The following is an 18,601-nucleotide window of genomic DNA, read 5'->3' as shown; positions in this document are numbered from 1 at the left end:
TCTCATAGGAAGCGACAATTGAATATCTAGATCGTTTTCGAAAGCTTATAATATTTTTTTTATTGTGTAGGGTCTATGTTTATCTATATCCCTTTATATTTTTTTGTGATTAAATATTAGTTCTTCCAATTTTAAAAAAAAAATGTTTGAACTATCAACTCTTCGTTCCCGTCTAGGACCAATCTTCAAAAATTTCATGTTCTGAATGAGGTTTCTCAGATTGGGTTCATTCTTCACCTCAATGTACCTTCGAAAATTTATTTTTTAATGGTTCTTATAATTTGAAGAGGACTTCATTTGAAAATCAAGAGTCAAATATCTTTGTTCAAACCTGTTTCTTGTGCCACCTTAATATGTAGGCGAATTTTGGTGATCAATGTTCTTTTATCAGCTAATGTTTTCTCAGCCTTTGGTTTTCTGCGTGTCTCAACTGCCGAAAACAGAAATAGCATTCAGCTGTCAAATTCGCAGTTAAAATGGCATGGGATCACATCGTTTCAAATTGGGAACTTTTTCTGAGTGTGGTGAAATAATTTGGAAATGAGGACATGAAATAATTTAAATTTCTATATAATCTTTATACATTTGATTAAAAGGAAAATCATAATTGTTTCGCCATTCTTGTCCTGTTGATGGGAAGTGACAAAGGAGATAATATACAAATTGTTCTGATGCTAATTTCATTTAATTTTGAACACTCATTAACATCTGGAGAGTAAAAAATAAATCTTGTGTTTCGAACAATGTTTTGAATATAATTTTAAAACGTATTTCCTGAAGATACATCAAAATAACGTTAATATTAACCCGCGAAATTCTTATCACTTCGTCATCATAGTACTCATTATCCTTTTCAATAAATTACTATTCTGTTAATAACTATATATTACATTTATTATAAACAACTTTATTTTGGTTGTTTTTTTTTTAGTGGGATTCATTTTTTATTATTATATACCAATAAAAATATATGGAAAAAATGTATAACCACCTCAAGCTTACTTTTTTAAATATGGAATTATAAAATAATAAAATACATATCAGTTTTAATCTATATCGATTTCAAATGGCCATTTAAAATCTATTTCAAACACACAACTCTTGGATTTAAAATTTTCGTATTCCCAGTTGTTTATTTATTGGGATTATTTTTGTTGGGGATTTATATCTATTATATATAAATTAATATTGTACAAAAAATTGATTTTAAAAACGAATTGTAGTTAAAAATTATATAATTTAAAATGTTTAGCATATAAATGTTATAAATATAAATTAAAAAGTTTATATACTAACTAACAAATTAAAATCAAATTTTAAATAGGCTTATTTTTATTCTACATAACAAAAACTATGTGAAAATATCATTTAAATACTAATTTTTTTTAGACCTTTGGCCGCGTGATGTGGCCCAACCACATATACGATTCACGATGAAGGTACTCGGGGTATGGTCATCAGTCCTAGTGCGGAATCCTCCAGTAGGCTGGCGGATCCAAAGGGCTCACAAATCCAGAGGGGGGAGGCGAATCGTGATCTGGTATGAGTGATTATCCAAATCGAGCGGTCACTCATCCAAGTCCTGAACACGCTCGGTGTAACTTATCAATAGTAAGGGTCAAGTAATCCCACACAAATATTCTGGTCTTCATTCTGGTTTTACGTCTTTGTACGTGATAACGTAACTTTTATTCGGCATATAAGGACAGAAGAAAACAAAAATATAAGTTTTATAAATATAGTATCTTATTTGTAGGAGCATGAATATTTATTTTTAATGGTTAGCTGGGTATACCAATATTTATGTTTTATGGTTAGCTGGGTATACCAATCAATTTTTTTTTTTACTGTTAGGAGGGTTTTAATTTTTTTAAAACTTGGATTCAAAATTGAAGCTTCCTATGAGGATAGTCCAAATTCGTAATGAACTGAAATAGATGAATTGCAATAGGAAAACATTGATTTGAAAAAAAAAATGTTGAACATAAATTAAACAATTAAATGTCATTTGTAAAGTTAAAAGTAGGACCGTTTAATGTCAACGAACTCGATTAGTTGGAGATTAATCAAAATAATTAGGCTCAAAAACGATATTTATCTCATAGTGGCCTATACCCTTCGTCTGGATCATAACCAAATCCAGAATGATCAGCCAAAACAACCAATCTGCATCCACCAATAATAGTACTTCAGTCGGACGGTTACGTAGGTCAACATTGGGGACTGGAATTGTGTATTCAACGGGTGCGTTAGGAACCAATCCTCTACCAAACATATCATACAAATATTCTCACTGAATATTTGTCTCTATTTTTTTATCTTTGAAATTAATTTTCATAAAAAATTGAAATTAATATAATAATAATTATTCTAATTTAATAAAAAAAATCTAAAAGTTAAGTTTAACCCTCTCGTTTATGATATATCTGCTGTATCAGATAATCTTCAACGTGCAATAATAAGTCCAAAGTCAACTTTGCTTCGAGAAATATACATTAAAGGTTATTAGTTTTTATTGATGAACATTGTTAAATTTAAATAAAAAGATTTTTAACAGTTCAAAATTAAGACGATGGTGTTAGAACATAATTAAACGTTAGATGATATTTAGATATCATTTAAAATAAGCAAAATAACTAATTATGTTATAGTTAATAAAACTATCTAATGTAAGAATATGTAAAAAAATATTTAAAAAAAATTATAGTCATATAACACATAGCTATACATTCAATAAAAAAAAAAAACTTTTTTTAATGTAAACACAAAAGCCCTCAAAAAAGTAATATGAGTGTATATCTTGTTTTTCATTTCATTGGATTATTATTTTTTTAAACTTTGAAAATATAGCTATTCGTTAGTTATTAGTACCTCATGAGAAGCTCTAAAAAGGCGGCCTTGAGATAGAAATTCTCCCTAAATCAAAAAATCTAAAAAACTGTTGAGAGGTTACGTTTCCCAACCCCTTGACGGAGCTTTCCCTCTTCTTTCTCCAATCAATGTTAATACGCTACAAAAAAAAAAAAAAGTTCGAACCGTTTATAAGTGTAATAATAATAATAATAATAATAATAATAATAATGTGAACTTACTTTGTACGGAACTACTGTATTTAGAACAACTGTTATGCAAGGAGGTGATTTTTTAAGATCAAGGTTATCTGCCACACTTTTTTCCAATTAAGAGTACCTTTATGGGTTGACCCCAGAAAGGCTTCAGAACCCTTCCCTTTCCAGGGCTCTGGACTACAGAAACAAAATAAATAGCTTGAAACTCAATAAGTTTTATTTAGTGGCACAGTGTCTTGCCACTTACTACCCTGTTCCTCCTGTGAATAAGAATATTTAATCTTCATTTATATTTTTTGTTATAATCTATTTTCTGATCACTACTACTATCATTTCACTCAAAACCGTCTACATACAAGTGGGGTCCAAACCATTTTAAGATATCAGGACCCTCCAGGTAAGATAATTTATTTTCTCAAAGCTTAAGGGTATCAACAGAAATAAAGAACATAATAGCTAAAATTATTACTTTAATATCGATAAAATATTAATTCCATATTTTAATATTTTTTCCCGAAAACAATAAACTTTTGTAGACTGTCAATCACAGGGAATCATCATGGGGGTTGCGTTTTATAGCAGTTTTTGAACTGCTAGAATACGGTTTTGAAGGTTTGCGGAATGTTTATCTAATACCATTTTTTGCCACGACATTTAGGTACCACTAGGCTCCTTTTAGATCAGAGAGCTGAAATTCGGTATATATCGTAGGTTTTTGTTTTCTAGTCAGAAAGTAATACCATAAAAGTAGGGGTGAGTTTCAGTGGAAATTCCGTCAATTGCATTGAATCTAAGTACTTTAGCGTTTTTTGAAAGGTTTGCGCACCTCTACAAATTTAGTTAGACCAGTATTTCCCAACAAATAGGAGCATATGGCCACAAATTGAATTTGGACACAAGGGGCTCGCTTCCCACAAAAATATTTGAAAATTAGGTAGCTTAAAAGTTATGAAGGACTTTTATAATACACCTACCAGTTAAAATCTTTCACCAAACTCAAGAACATCACACCTAATTCAATAAACATCAAGATGATGAAAGATGAAGAACGAAACGCTTTAACAACACATAATTTAGGACAGTTTAATTTGTAATAATATAACTTTTTAGCTAGTAGGCACTGTTTAGAGTTACAGGCGAGAAACAAGAAAAAAATATCTAATTGTTTACTAAATTAACCAATTAGTAAGTTTAGTAAGGATCGCCTGGAAAGTATTTCCGTGCTAGGTTTGGTGAAAAATAATTTGCAGATATATGTTTCATGAGCTGGGTTTTATGCATCGCGCTCCCGAACTAAAACGTCGGGATTCAATAAATATTATACTTTTTTGACGTGCTATGTATGTTTTTACTTCTGTGTATAGTGTGCATATGTAATTTATTTATTTTTACATCTGTAAATATATCAAAATATTTATTATTAAATATTCTTAGCAATAAAAACAATTAAATATTTGTACAAACTGATTTAACTGGTCATTTTCGATATCCTATTCAAGAGTCGTAATTTACCAGAGTCCATTAGCACATAACGACCTTTCATCTCTTCGAGTCCATAACTATGGAGGAATGAAGGTTTCCTTTGGTAAGAAGGACCATATAAGAAAATGATGCTATAACAAGGTGAAGAGCACACCACGGGGAGCAAAAGAATAATACGAGGGAGTGGTTAATGGAGTGGAACAGTAGGCCGCGCGAGCCGCCATAGCACAATAGTCCAACCCACCAACCCTTCTCCAAGGCTTAAATACATCACCGCTCGTTTTTACCCTTTATTCACTACGTTATTCCATATAACATTTTTAACATATTTCCTTTTTTTATTCTCTGGCCAAACCTTACACAATGTTGGGAAAAAAGTAAAGCATCTTGTTTCACTATACAATCTATTATAGTGCTTTGAAATTCTACTTACCCATATATATTATACTTAGTAAGTGGGAGTACTATGATCATGAAAATTTCAAATTTGAGTTTCTACAGAAAAATTAGACTTTCTCAATTAAATCACCTGACCGTAAATGCCATTTTAACGGATTTTACAGTTATTTTTTTTTAATTTTCGCAAAAGGTGACAAACAATTTTGATTAAAATAGGCATCTAAATGTAAATCTAATGATAAGGGATTAAATGCCGAATTTTCAAAAAAGCTTCCTCTGTCCACTACTACAAAATTACAACTCAAAAACTCCTTAAAATGTAGGCCACTACAGAAGAAGGAAACAGTGCAGAATTAAAATATATATTGGTATATGTATTAATGCTAAAAACCATAAATTAAGAAATAGGGGTTATGGAAAAAAAAGTATCTTAAATTTTGTTTGTTGGAAATAATCTTGCATATAGATTAGTAATAGTAGTAGTATTAACTTATAGAGGGAGGAGGAAAAGTATTTTTTCCAGGTTGAAAAAAATATTTCTAGAGGAGAGCAGTAATATAGACATTTTATATAATATTGGAAAGCCAAATCTTACAGAAAAAAATTTAACATTCAGAGGTAATAAAGAATAACGAGGAATGCATAAATAAAGGGTCAGTTCAAATGAGTTTGATTGTTATAAACTGGCGCCCGCATGCCTCTCCACTTTTCTGTTTCGCCAGTATTATTAATATTTTCATGTCACCATAGTTATTAAATGGTTAGTTCTTTAATTTCACATAATTTATGTATGAGCCTATCAGTTAATACGATGACTAACTCCATAAAATCACAATTAGAATTTTAATATTGTTTTTTTAACAATTTATAATTAAATATATATTTAATGGCTGAATTTAGATCTTAGTTAACTGTTATATTTTCGTATTTCTGGCATATGGTTGCAAAAGAAAAATGTTAAATTTCTACAACGAGAAATATTTAAATAGAAATAGAAAAATAGGATTAATTTTAACCAAAAGAGAAAGTTGAACGGGCATCACACCCACACTAGATTTAACAAAATAACTGAATTATTGGAAATAGCATGTTAAATCAAAATAATTTAAATGTATTTTTATTTTCAGTATATGCGTGACAGTGGTGGTACTCAACGTACACTTTAGATCGCCTCAAACGCACAGAATGGCCCCCTGGGTAAAAAGGGTCTTCATACACATACTGCCGAGGCTCCTGGTCATGCGAAGGCCTCAATACCAGTTCGAAACCAACAGGTAATATTGTAGAAATTAATTGCATGATATTTAGCATTTATATAGCTGGACCTTACTACCATACTTAACAATCACTGAAATATCCTGGTGAAAATTTTAAACTAAAATCAATTATATTTTACGTTAAAACTTTTATTCGTTTTTATTCACTTTCATTTATTTTTAATTTATTCTGTTAACCTAAATACTTCCGTAAAGTTGCTACAGTTTTGCAGGTAATTAAAAAACCCAATACATAAAATCGGCCGATAAAGTTAGTTCACGAAAAGGGTGAAATTTGTCTTTTTAACCGGGGAAAAAAAAATTCGCAACGCAACCTGGTCACCTACAATATGCTAAAACATAAATTTTTAAATAAATAGGTACCACTTTTTTTTTTTTTTTACTACCCTTCTGACCATCTCCTTGATGGAAAATATCCGCAAATTGTTCCCATAATTAATTTATATCAATGACTCCAAGTAAATTTATTTAAACTACTAAAAAGTATAAATAGGCCGATAAAATAAAGATGAAAAGGAAACGCAACATCACTAGGCACCGAAATAATATTAACGCCAGCGTAACGAGAAAATTACATTTGTCCCTTAATTTGAAATGCACAGAGAGGCAGGATAATCGAACATACCTAATAAAGAACTTGCAGTAGGTTTTTCTCCTACTTTAATACCATTTAAAGCAACAGTAATTAAAGAGAAAAAATAATGAAGTTCTCTTTAACAAAATAACTGTATCATGTAATTTCATGATAGCATACAATTATTAAACTTGTTTAAAATTTAGTTTCCTTTTTTTTTCTTAAATCCTGCCATCCCAACTTGTTTATAATATATTAAAAATAGTTAATAAGTTTCTAGTGTGTTAAGGTAAATTATTAATAATAAAAAAAAAGTTGCTTTCATCACATCAGGGAACATTTTGGCCAAAATATAATAGACATTTTCACGAATACAATGAAAATATGCATTTTTTAAAAAATCGTAACATCGAGGACATAAAGTTTACAATTTCTGCCATTTTTGGCTTAATCATGCCTTAGTTCTAGCATTCAAGTTATAATATATTTTAAATTGTTATCTATTATGTCACTATGCCTAATGTGTATTTAAATAAAGATCTGGGACTTACTGCTAAATAACATAAAAATCCCGAAACAATTTACGATTATCCGACAATGCGTGAAAAATTAACGATATCGGATGAACTGTATGGAAATTTAAAAACTACTCGAGGAAATGTATGAGGAAGAAAAATGAGAAATTGGAAAAACGGGCCTAAGGCGCGGCCCATCTGTCTGCCCTTTGAAAAATTGCACCTTAGAGGAATATGAAGGGTACATATCATTCAAACTGCTACCCTACCACAATTTTTCAAAGAGCCATATCTATAGGGGCTAGTTCATTTTATACTTATATGCGAGTTATTTCGGGTCTAGAAGAAATATTTCCCAACGTTTAATGCAAACAACTATCAAAAATTAAACCGTAATATTTTATCGGCTCAAAACGTAGGTTCAAATAGCTTATAAGGAATATCTGAGGCAATAAACAGTAAATGCCTTTTAACAACTTAACATTGAATTATTTTTCAGTTAATAATAAATTAGATCATATTTGATTTTAATTCATTTTTTGCACGGAATTATTTTAATTGAAAAATTAAAATTCGAAAATCAATTAAAATAAAAAAAGGTAAATATTTCCATTAACTATGATTATAAATTATTTTTTATGTTAATAAAAGTCTTATTTTTTCAAATATGACTTATGAATACTAACACAGGTTATTAACAAAGGGAGTAGCCAAAATATTTAAGCACACAAAACTCGAGGTCTGAGAAATAAAAAAATATATATTATTTATGAAATAACATAAATGGAAACGCGATTTTCAGATTTATTTTTATGCGCTCATTCTTTATACTGATTTGACTGTAAAAGCTTGGTAAATTTAGCGTGAAAAAAAGGTCTTTAGAAAAACATTAAAAGGAATTATACATCATAAGTTCAGTCTATCATATTTTTGGCTATAATCCAAAGTTATAATAATATTTTGTTGTGCCGTTTACAGTTTTATTTATTTTTATTTTTTTCAAATAATAGCATTTATTTTAAAAATATTATTTGGAGGAGCTCCTAGGTAAATGAGTGCTATTATAATAGCTAGCTTAATGTTCCCGGGAGGGTAGAAACAGATATGTGCCTCGGGATGGACAGCCTCCCTTTTTCAGGAAATACCTATCTACATATTAAAGTTAACTTTTAAATTTTAAACAAAGTTTAACACTAATTATTAACATTATTTTAAGGTATCAGAATGGTAAACAAAATTTTTTGTTTGTTTAATTTTTAATTTTTCTTTTTTCTAAAATTTCCCAGGGACGAACCAGGTAGAGGCTTTAACAAGGTTGTCATTAAATACTGAAATTGTAAAAGAAAAAAAATTGTTATACAATATGTATATATTTTTTATACATTACAATAAAATGAATAAGTAAAATAATTTTAATGATTTATTTGAAGAACTGAAAAAAGAGTTCGAATTTAAATAATTCCACTTTTATATTACTTAATAAAAATAAACAATATAAAGAATGATTTAATTCCTATTACTAAATAAAACTCTAATCGTGTCAAAGACTACAGCTCAATCAAGATCATTAACTATGTCTTTTCACTTTTTTAAAGCAATATACTTAAAATTGTATTAAAATTTTTCATACAGTAAAATGGAGTTGAAAATCATATAGTAAAAGGGACAACCAACTTATTACTTATGGATTAAATAAAATCTATTGTCATTCATACATCTAATACTATTATAGAGTAATAATCATTATCTAAGATAATGGGAACAATACATGAAATTATTAAGTTCTTTTGATCTGTGCCATCTTTATCCTATGGTCTCACTAAGACCAGGCCCCAGAACCCTAGATCCATAGAGGTCCTTAACTCTAATTAATGATCATTAAGTTAAACCGAATGAAGAATTAAGAGTACGATTGCTTCAAGAAAGATTGAACATATTATCACAGATGTCACAAGAAAATGGTGTACTTTAATAAATAGGCTTTAAATATGTAATACATGATTTACCTAATCAAAAATCCTCTTTTAAATGTTTTTTGAGCTCCTTTTTAGTTTAATTCACTTTTCAAATATTAAAAAATTAATGGTTTTAACTGGGTGTTGTTTGTTACCCAGTGTTATCCATAAAATAATTAGAATAGCCCATCTCTAATCTCAAGGGCTCCCATATCATGAACCAAGCTCATACTTGGTTAAATGGTTTAAAGACACCGGTCCTTCTTCTGATAAAATGTAAAATGTCTAAGAAGGAAGCTCGCTGACTAATATAGGGACTTAATCTTGTATTGCAAGATTTCTACTAACAGGAACAGTAATTCCTGTTTATGGAAATATAAAAAGACATTGCTGTTATAAGTAAACATAATAGGGTTCGCTGAAAATGTAAATTCTTTTAAATTCAGATATGTAATTTAACCTGTGGCGGGTTATGGAGCTTGTTGATCTCAGGGTAACAAATGAGGTAGTTCTCATTGGTATTTTTGTAGTTCGCAGTACAATTATAAACCATGAAATATCAAAAAATAGTAATTTTAACAACAATTTTTTAAAATATATACGCTAATTTAAATTAACAGTTGATTATAAAAACAAAGTATATGAGTAATTTTAATGAGCCATATTAATAAAAAAATACTAACAAAAATATGAACTATGGATCTTTTCTGGAATAACCATGGAACAATCTGGAGATAATCAATTCTCTTTTATCATTTCATTAAATATATTTAATCATTTTGACAATTAACATTCCCACTTTGGAACTGTAAAGATCCTTAATGGGGACAATGCTAGATTTTTCGAGATAGATAGCAGACTAAGAATTTCTACGATTAATATAGAGATGATGTATTTAACTAGTAATGCTGCCCAAATATATATCGGGTTGCGACAATATACAACATACTTAAAATAAAAAAAATGTCATACCTCAATTCAACATTACCCCAACCTTTACGTAAAAGCATTTATTTGATTGTTTCTGTTGATATAAGATGTACTGTCATAATCATTTCATTAAATATATTTAATCATTTTGATTTCAGGTTCAGCAGAGGACTGGTAATGCGAACAGGAAGACAAGGGAAAACAGAATTAACTTCTTACTATCCATATAGCTGTGGCGCTAGTGGAGAAAGCCCTATAGCCAACTCCAAAGAGCGATTATCTCCAGACAGGTATTCATTTAGCATTTTCAAAAAGACATTAATTAATAATTTTTTATATTAGTTTATTCAGCAAAGTATAACAAATGTGGTTCAACCAGGTTCCAAAATCTATCAGTTGGTGCCGAATTAAAAAACAAAAATAATAAACATAAAATGAAATATTAGTTTGTAAAACCTTTAATTGTTCAGATTTTTTGTAGGATACAATGAGTTAAAAGCTAAATTTATACAATTTTGAAATTATTTCTAGAAGTACAACTAATGAAAGATTTGATTTTTACAACACAGCTAAAAAATATATAATAAAAAAAACAAAAACTGAAATATAGGTAATTACAAAAAGGCAACTAAAGATATCTGATTTCATAATTTACAATTTTTATGTAGTACCAACCTGGGTTTTTAGGTTGAACTAATAAATAGTGTGAGAATTTGGTTTTATCATCAAATGAATCTCTATTTTTTATTATTAATTAGGTAGAGGAATAGTTTTTGATCAATGAGGAAAGTATTGAGTAAATATAACTGCTGCCTTTTAAGATTTTTCAAATTGCATAATAATAAAATATAAAAAAAAATTAAAGTCAAAATTTTAAAGTAAATTCTATTCATGATTCTGCTAAATATAACTTAGCCTTTTAAGACTTTTCAAATTGCATAATAATAAAATATAAAAAAATTAAAGTCAAAATTTTAAAGTAAATTCTATTCATGATTCTGCTTCATATCAGCACATATCATTGTCACTATTTATCTAGAAAATATATAAAAATTTAACAAAGGAGACATGAGAAACTGATTTTTAAATATTTATATACTATTCCATTTATAATTTTGTGATTTTTCTTGTCATTGTTTAATTTGTTGGTAATATTGATATCATTTCTTTGATTTTCAATAACTTTATCACAATTTTTTTTCCTTTAAAATTACTTAAATAAAAATCATATAATTTTATGTCTGAAGTTTCAACAGAGTTCCTACTGATATGCTTATTTATTTTGTTTACTTGGCCTACCTACCAAACTAATAATATGGATAAATTATTTAAAATCATTAAATAAAAAACATGAAGATATATGTTTTTTATTTAATGATTTTAAATAATTTATCCATATTATTAGTTTGGTAGGTGGGCTTTACATGTATACAGACAATTTATAGCAGTTTTCTGTTCTTACTATTATTTTATATCTTGCTATTAAACTATAAAATTTTTGTAAAGCATGTATGATTGCCAATAATTCCTGTAAAAGTTCTACTGTAAAAAAGTATAATTTATTTTTACTTGTTTTATCTGATTTATATATTATAGCATACCACTATTAGTGAAATTGGAACTGTTGGTTTCTATATAAAAGATTTTATCTAAAATTAGGTAGTTTAATTCTATATCTTCAATTAATTTTATTTTGAGTTCTTCAAAAATTTCTTAATTTTTTTGAGTCCATTTAAATTTTCCTTTTACTGCATAAAAAATTATAAATATGTTTATGTTTTATGGGTTTGAGGTGTGGTGTTTGTAAACACACTAGAAAGAGCGGCTTCAGGACTTTGAAACAAGTTCTATGCAGGATGATTTGATATCAAGTGGGACTAGGCCAACCAAAAGGTTATCAAATAGCAACCTTAAACCCAGAATAAGAACATGTAAAAAGATTTGAGAAAGTGGCATTAGATTTTTATGGTGTATTGTAACAAAATGAGCGAAAAATATTCGGAGGATCTGATAGATGAGCGGGTCCCAGAGAGAGGGCTTTGTCTAAAAGGTTGTGGATTCAATTCCCACCTGGGTCAGTCAATTTTAATACTGTGGCAGCCTTAAGAAATAAATCAAGACAGGTTCCCTTAGTGGAGGATTTGAGCAAACAAAAAAAAAATACTATGAATCTTTTCTGGAATAACCATGGATCAATCTGGAGATAATTAATTCTTTTTTTTCTTTTCATTAAATATATTTAATTATTTTCATAATTAACATTCCTACTCTGGAGCTGTAAAGATCCTCAATGGAGGACTTGAGCTACAAAATATATATATATATATATATATATATATATGGGACAATTCTAGATTTATGAAGATAGACTACAGACTAAGCATTTCACTATCAATTAGTCAATAATGAATAGTGAAAGAAATGTTTTATTTAACCAGTATAACCAGTAGTGCTGCTCAAATATATATCTGGTTGCTACAGTACACAGCATACTTAAAATTACAAAAAAAAAATTCATTTTATGAATAATATCATACAATAGAGTAGGTTACATTATTAATTGTAGTTATTTCAAAAATAGTGTTTCATATTCTTACTTGATAGTGACAGTTAATAATGTTTTCTTTTATAGCATTTGTGAAGGACTTTCTGGGCTCAGTGGTTCCTGCCAAATCCATGGTCCATCTCTTGTCTCGGCCGACACGGAAGAGATGACAATATCTGAGTCGAAATCACCTCCACTTTTGAGGTCTCCAGCATTTTCTCACTCTCGCTGCCCTCCAAACATGCATAAATCTTGTTTTTGTGTAAGATTCATTGCTGAACATACTAAAATGCAAGAAGATTCAACCAAGGTAATGCAAACTTTATTTTACCTTATCTTTGATTTCAGCAAACAGTAAAATAAAATATGCACTCTCAGTATCTGATTCTATACTGAGAAGTATTCAGGACTTCATGTTCTGATGATGGAGATATGATCAGTAAGGATGTTATCCCAAATATACTGATCATGTGTGTCATTTCTATTAGCTTATCTTTATTTATTTATTTATAACCGGATTTGCATGAATTAACCCATTGAAGTTTTAGGAAGTCTTATTCTTTCTTGTAAATTTAGAATAAGAAGTCTTTGAGATGCTCTAAGAGAAACTGATGAACAATAAGAGATAATTGCTTGTGCAGAAGTCAAAAACTGCACTATCCAATAATTTAATTTGATAACAAATTAATAAGGAGCTAATAAAAAAAAAAAAATAATTTTGCTTTTCATATTGCAGTATGTGAATTTTGTGTTTGACAATTTTTATTATTTTTCAGTTTTATTTTATTCAGTGAAAAGAAAAGAGTTTGTAAAAATCCATGACTCATAAGCACTGTTTCAATAAAGGAGGATTATAACAATTACAGAACAGCTTTTACATTGCAATCTTTTCGAAATGATGATTTTTTCATAATTCTAAATAAAGAATTCTCGAATAAAAAAGGCCTTAAAATATCATTTAACATTAAATCCAACACAAGAAACTATATTTAAAGATTTATTACTCATTAACAGATTATAAAGTTATCATAATTATAATGTAGTGTGTGTTATAGCACACTGATAAGGTCAATTGATATGCCTGTTATTAAAACATAAATTAAATGATAAACAAATTTTTGAAAAGTGTTGTTTTAACAGGTAAAAGAAGACTGGAAATATGTTGCCATGGTATTGGATAGATTATTCCTATGGATATTTACATTAGCGGTACTTGTTGGTACAGCTGGAATAATACTCCAAGCACCAACACTTTATGATGATCGTGTTCCAATTGATAAGAAGTTTTCAGAATTTGCTACATCATTAGTCAGGTATTTACATTTTTTAAAACTACATATAATAAATAATGCTTACAATCCTTTTTAAATACAAATACATCAAACTGAATAATGTATATCTTATATCATAGTACTTAATTAAAATTCAATTTGAAGATTCTAAAACCAATAATTTTTTTTTTAATTTTAGGAAACCTAAAATCAGCTCTACTATTCTGAATGAAAATTGATAGTGGAAAACATTGGATGACATCATAAATTAGGTAAGATATTTAAGGAATTGTTTTCATAAAATCCATTTCAAAGAAAACTATTTTTGTTGTTAGAAGGACAGCCATTCTTATAATAGTTCTTGACAAAGTAACTGTAAAAATAATGAATTAATTTAAAAAAACCTTCTACTACTTACTTAAGTATAACATGAATAATTATTTGAAACTCCAAATTCACTGTATTGTGTTATTCATTTGGCTACCAATTTTAAATAAATAAATTTAAAAATGGATGCCCTTCGAAAAAATAATTAAAATAGAATTTGTAAAGCATTTATTTTTTATTTCTATCTATATGTAATAATCAATCTTGATGGTGCCTAATTGAATCTCCTACTGTATTAAATTTTCTATTACGTACCATCTATGCTTATAAATTAGTGTAAATTGTAGCAGCAAAGAATTAATTTATAAGATAAATGAGTAAAATATTAATTATAATAATTATGAATTCAATAAATGCTTAGATATAATCAGCAATGCATACTACATTTGGCAAGTAAGGAACATTTTCTGAGCTATAGTTACATTGATAAGATCACTTTAAATTACGGATGTTGGAAAAATATTGAAATGTCAATGTTTTAAAATATACATATGAATATTTTTATCCGAATTATTAATATTAAAATTTTAAAGTTTCCAGAGATCCTATAATAAGATGGATTTAGTAATTTGCTAATAATATAAACATACACTCAATAAAATGTTATTACTTACTTCATTTTTTTTGATGAACTGCGTATTGAGTAATAGAGAAAAATTGTATTTGAATATCAGTATCTGTATTAAGTATTCATCATATCCTTTGTACTTGAAACAAAAAAAAATCAATAAATTATTATTTAATAACAACTATATTTATACACAGCTACTATGAACTATGTTAATATTTTGAATAAAACAAATATAAACTCAAACTAAGTAGAAAACAACTATCATAAAATTATACTTTATATGTCCTTACATATTTCACATTCTCTTCAAAAATTGATATATTTTTTCGAAGAATACAGTTTCTTAAAACATATTCTAGTCATGCCATTTATGGTATTGACAGTTATCTGTTGTAGAAAATCGATATTACTATATAATTTTTAAATATTATTGTAAATAAAACAGTAGATGGCAACACTGCTTCTGGCTTTCCTTTGTCTAAGGATGTTTTTCTGTTGGAATCTGTTAGAGCAACACATACTCTTTGTCTTTTGTTATAAAACCCTCCCTGGTCCACATCATCTGAATTTGTGAACAAATACTCACCATAACAATAAAGGTTCTCATTTTGAGTGCACTGATGGTATAAATTTATAATTTTACTAATATTTAAAGCTAAATCTCCATTGTATCTGATTGCTAAGGGCTTTATATCACAAAAATATCCATGTAACACAGGAAGCTAAATTGTTTTGTATAGTCAAAATCTTATACCCTTTTTCAAAGAAAAATGAATGTTGGGATGTATTGGAAGGATTACTCTATTTATCAGGTAGTAAGCTGATGCTCCTATTGTTCTTTACCAAGTGACAAAAAAAAGTGCAACACTACAATCCAAGAAAGGTTGATTTTAGTACTTTGTACTGTTCAGTAACCAATTGTAGTACAGGAGATGATAAGACCAGCATCCTCCCTCAAATACCAGTATATTTACCAGATCATTCAAGAATTATTTCTCCACTTTAAAGAAGCTAGATATACCTGGGGCGACGGTAGCAGTGTGGTAGCGCCTGTCTACCAACCCAAAGGTTGTGAGTTCGAGCCCTGGCTACCAGGATTTTTTTATAATTACATGATATTTACTTACAGCCTCCACATGGGCTTTTGTGAGGCCTGTTAGCCAATGGGTGGGTACTCACAAAAATTAGCATGGCAGTGACGAACCCATCCTATGAAAAACTTGTCAAGACATGCGCGATGTATTTCCGTTTTATGTATTCTGTCTGATATTTGTAGTACATCGCGCCAGGCCTTGGACTTCCACGATCTGTCATGCCAGAAGAAGAAGAAGATATACCTGAGACAACTCAAGAGTGAATCCAAACTTGATACAACAGACATCCAAACTGGCCTAGAAGTAGTTAGTGCAATACCTTCACCACTGAGGCTCTTTACTGAGCAAATTAATTTAGCTAGAAGATTTTTTCTATCATTATTTAGTTTCCTTATACACAGTTAAAGAAGTTACCAATTTATATATGAAGCATAAAATATTAGTGGATATTTATAGGAGTGAAGATTCAATCTTAATTACATTTCTAGAACTCACACAAGCATCCAATACAGTTATAAAGCTGAATTAATTTAAAAAAAAAAAAGGTATGCGATAATAATAAAAATAAAAGGCATACGAAATCCTAAGATTCAATGCTACATCACCAAGGACTGCTGCCCCCCAACCCCAGTGAAAATCCAATTCTGCAAAAACAACCTTAGCTGTATTTTCCCTCCAACATTTTGGGTGTACACCTTGAGGGCTTACCCATCAGTTCTACAATAATTTTTTTTTCCGGTTTTCATTTAATAATAAACCCAATAACTTTATTAAATTGTTGGATTTCTACTACTTCAATAATATTTACAGTTAAAATTCCCCGCAATAGTATACCAGCATTATGAATACTCAAATATATAACCAATATAATCCCTCTGAAAATACATCTTTTACAAGCTTTTAACAAGGTTAAACAATCTGTGCAATAAACTGCTTTTCGAAAAATTCATACATTGGTTTTATTTTACTGCAAGTCTAAATATTTAACAAAGAATAGTAGAAAAGTTTAAACATTGTAAATTTAAGCCATGGATAGAAAAGTCTTTTTATTTAATTTAAGTCATGGAAAAAGGGCATTTTTTTCATATTCACTAATCCTAGCATATTTATGACTCAATATTTCCAAACATTAATTTCTATTACCATTCATACGTATGACATTACCAGACAAACATCATGGAAGATAGTGTTATTAATTATTAGATTTTTAAAAAGAGCACTTTCTTCTTCATATATTTATTTATTTTTTAAACTCAAAATATAAAAATTTAATGATGAGATAAAATTATTTCTGTTTCAGAGAAAGAAGAGAGGCAATAATAATATGAAGTGGATAACTTTGGAAATAATGGTAACACTATGCGTATCGGAAGTGTTATGAATTAATAACACCCCGCAAGGTTATAGAATTTGTAATTATAGAAAATGTATTGTATTCGTTGTAAACATTTATGAAACAGAGGGAGAAGAAGCTGAGGAGTGGGGTATTTTATAAAAAAAAAAATAGATTTTCAGCTAGGTTTGTCAGAGAATAACATAAAAGAAGCGCCAAGGAAACAACAGTTTCTCCATATGGAGTACAGTTTTAAAAAAATATATATAAATATAAATATCCCTTGTGGTTTCACGCCTTGCTTTTACAGCTCAAAGATTGAAAAACAAATGGTACTAGAGACACTGGTACATTGGAAGCTATAAATAAAGTAGTAATTGTTATTTAATTAGTTTTAATGAAAACAAATAAGCATTAGAGCCGAACTGGTGGCTATTTTGTCCAAAAAACTGTGATAGTTTTTTAAATGACAACAAAGGGTTATTATTTTGACAAAAGAAAATAAATAGTTAGGTGATAAAGAAAAGATAATTTTCCAAAACCACGATCATTAATCTTTGAAGAAACAAAAAAAAATAAACTCCTCTTTTTTAGGTTTTCCATAAATTTTATGAATTGGAATTATTTTTTAATTGTTTAATTAAAAAATGCATTCTTGAAATTTCTTTTTAATCCTGTTTATACTTAGGAAAATTAATTAGTGATTTTGTGATTTTAACAGATGAAGCTCTAAACTTTATATGACATTATGAAAGTAATATAATATAAATATAATTGATTTTGAATAAAAAAGTCTCTTCTAAACTTAGTTTTAGTGATGAAGAATCAAAACTCGTGAAGTTTAATGACATTGTACAATAATATTGAAACAAATTTTTTTTCAATGGTAAAACCTATCTACATAAAAATAAAGGACTTTTTATTATTAGGTACAGCACTTTTTCTGTTTAATTGGAGAGCTCCTTAAGTAAAAATAAAATAGATTTGTTTTATCTCAACACATTTTACAGATGTAAATATAATAAAGTTATTACTGAAACTATGTTTATCTTTTGTCGATGTGTGATTAAAAATAATGAAATTATACAAATTACAAAAAAAATTAATTGATGATATAAGAATATAAACGTAAGTACTTATGCCTTGAATTTTATCATATGAAAAATATATTTATATATTTTCTAAGAATTAATGCTAATA

General features: G+C 28.4%; 1 protein-coding gene and 1 long non-coding RNA gene across 2 annotated transcripts in view; one reads left to right on the top strand and one right to left on the bottom strand.

The window, feature by feature from the left end:
- Positions 1-3,278, bottom strand: part of LOC136796413 (uncharacterized) — a 4,950-nt gene extending 1,672 nt beyond the window's left edge. The window contains exons 1-2 of the long non-coding RNA XR_010844128.1: positions 3,093-3,278; positions 2,872-3,010 (exon numbers count right to left, since the gene is read on the bottom strand). This is a non-coding gene — a long non-coding RNA (uncharacterized lncRNA). The remainder of the gene's footprint in view (positions 1-2,871; positions 3,011-3,092) is intronic.
- The window catches only part of nAChRalpha4 (nicotinic acetylcholine receptor alpha4), a gene marked incomplete at its 5' end in the record, with an annotated part of 53,366 nt that extends 35,394 nt beyond the window's left edge, over positions 1-17,972 (top strand). The window contains 6 exon segments of the mRNA XM_067050078.1: positions 6,077-6,223; positions 10,359-10,490; positions 12,833-13,055; positions 13,886-14,058; positions 14,216-14,288; positions 17,369-17,972. Coding sequence (XP_066906179.1) covers positions 6,077-6,223; positions 10,359-10,490; positions 12,833-13,055; positions 13,886-14,058; positions 14,216-14,255 — 715 coding nt within the window.
- Between the last annotated feature and the right edge of the window lie 629 nt (positions 17,973-18,601).

This window comes from Halyomorpha halys, unplaced genomic scaffold (genome assembly GCF_000696795.3).
Source record: "Halyomorpha halys isolate HHAL.00 unplaced genomic scaffold, Hhal_1.1 Scaffold100.1, whole genome shotgun sequence".
Classification (NCBI taxonomy): Eukaryota; Metazoa; Arthropoda; class Insecta; order Hemiptera; family Pentatomidae; genus Halyomorpha; species Halyomorpha halys.
This window is presented reverse-complemented; position numbering and strand designations above follow the sequence as displayed.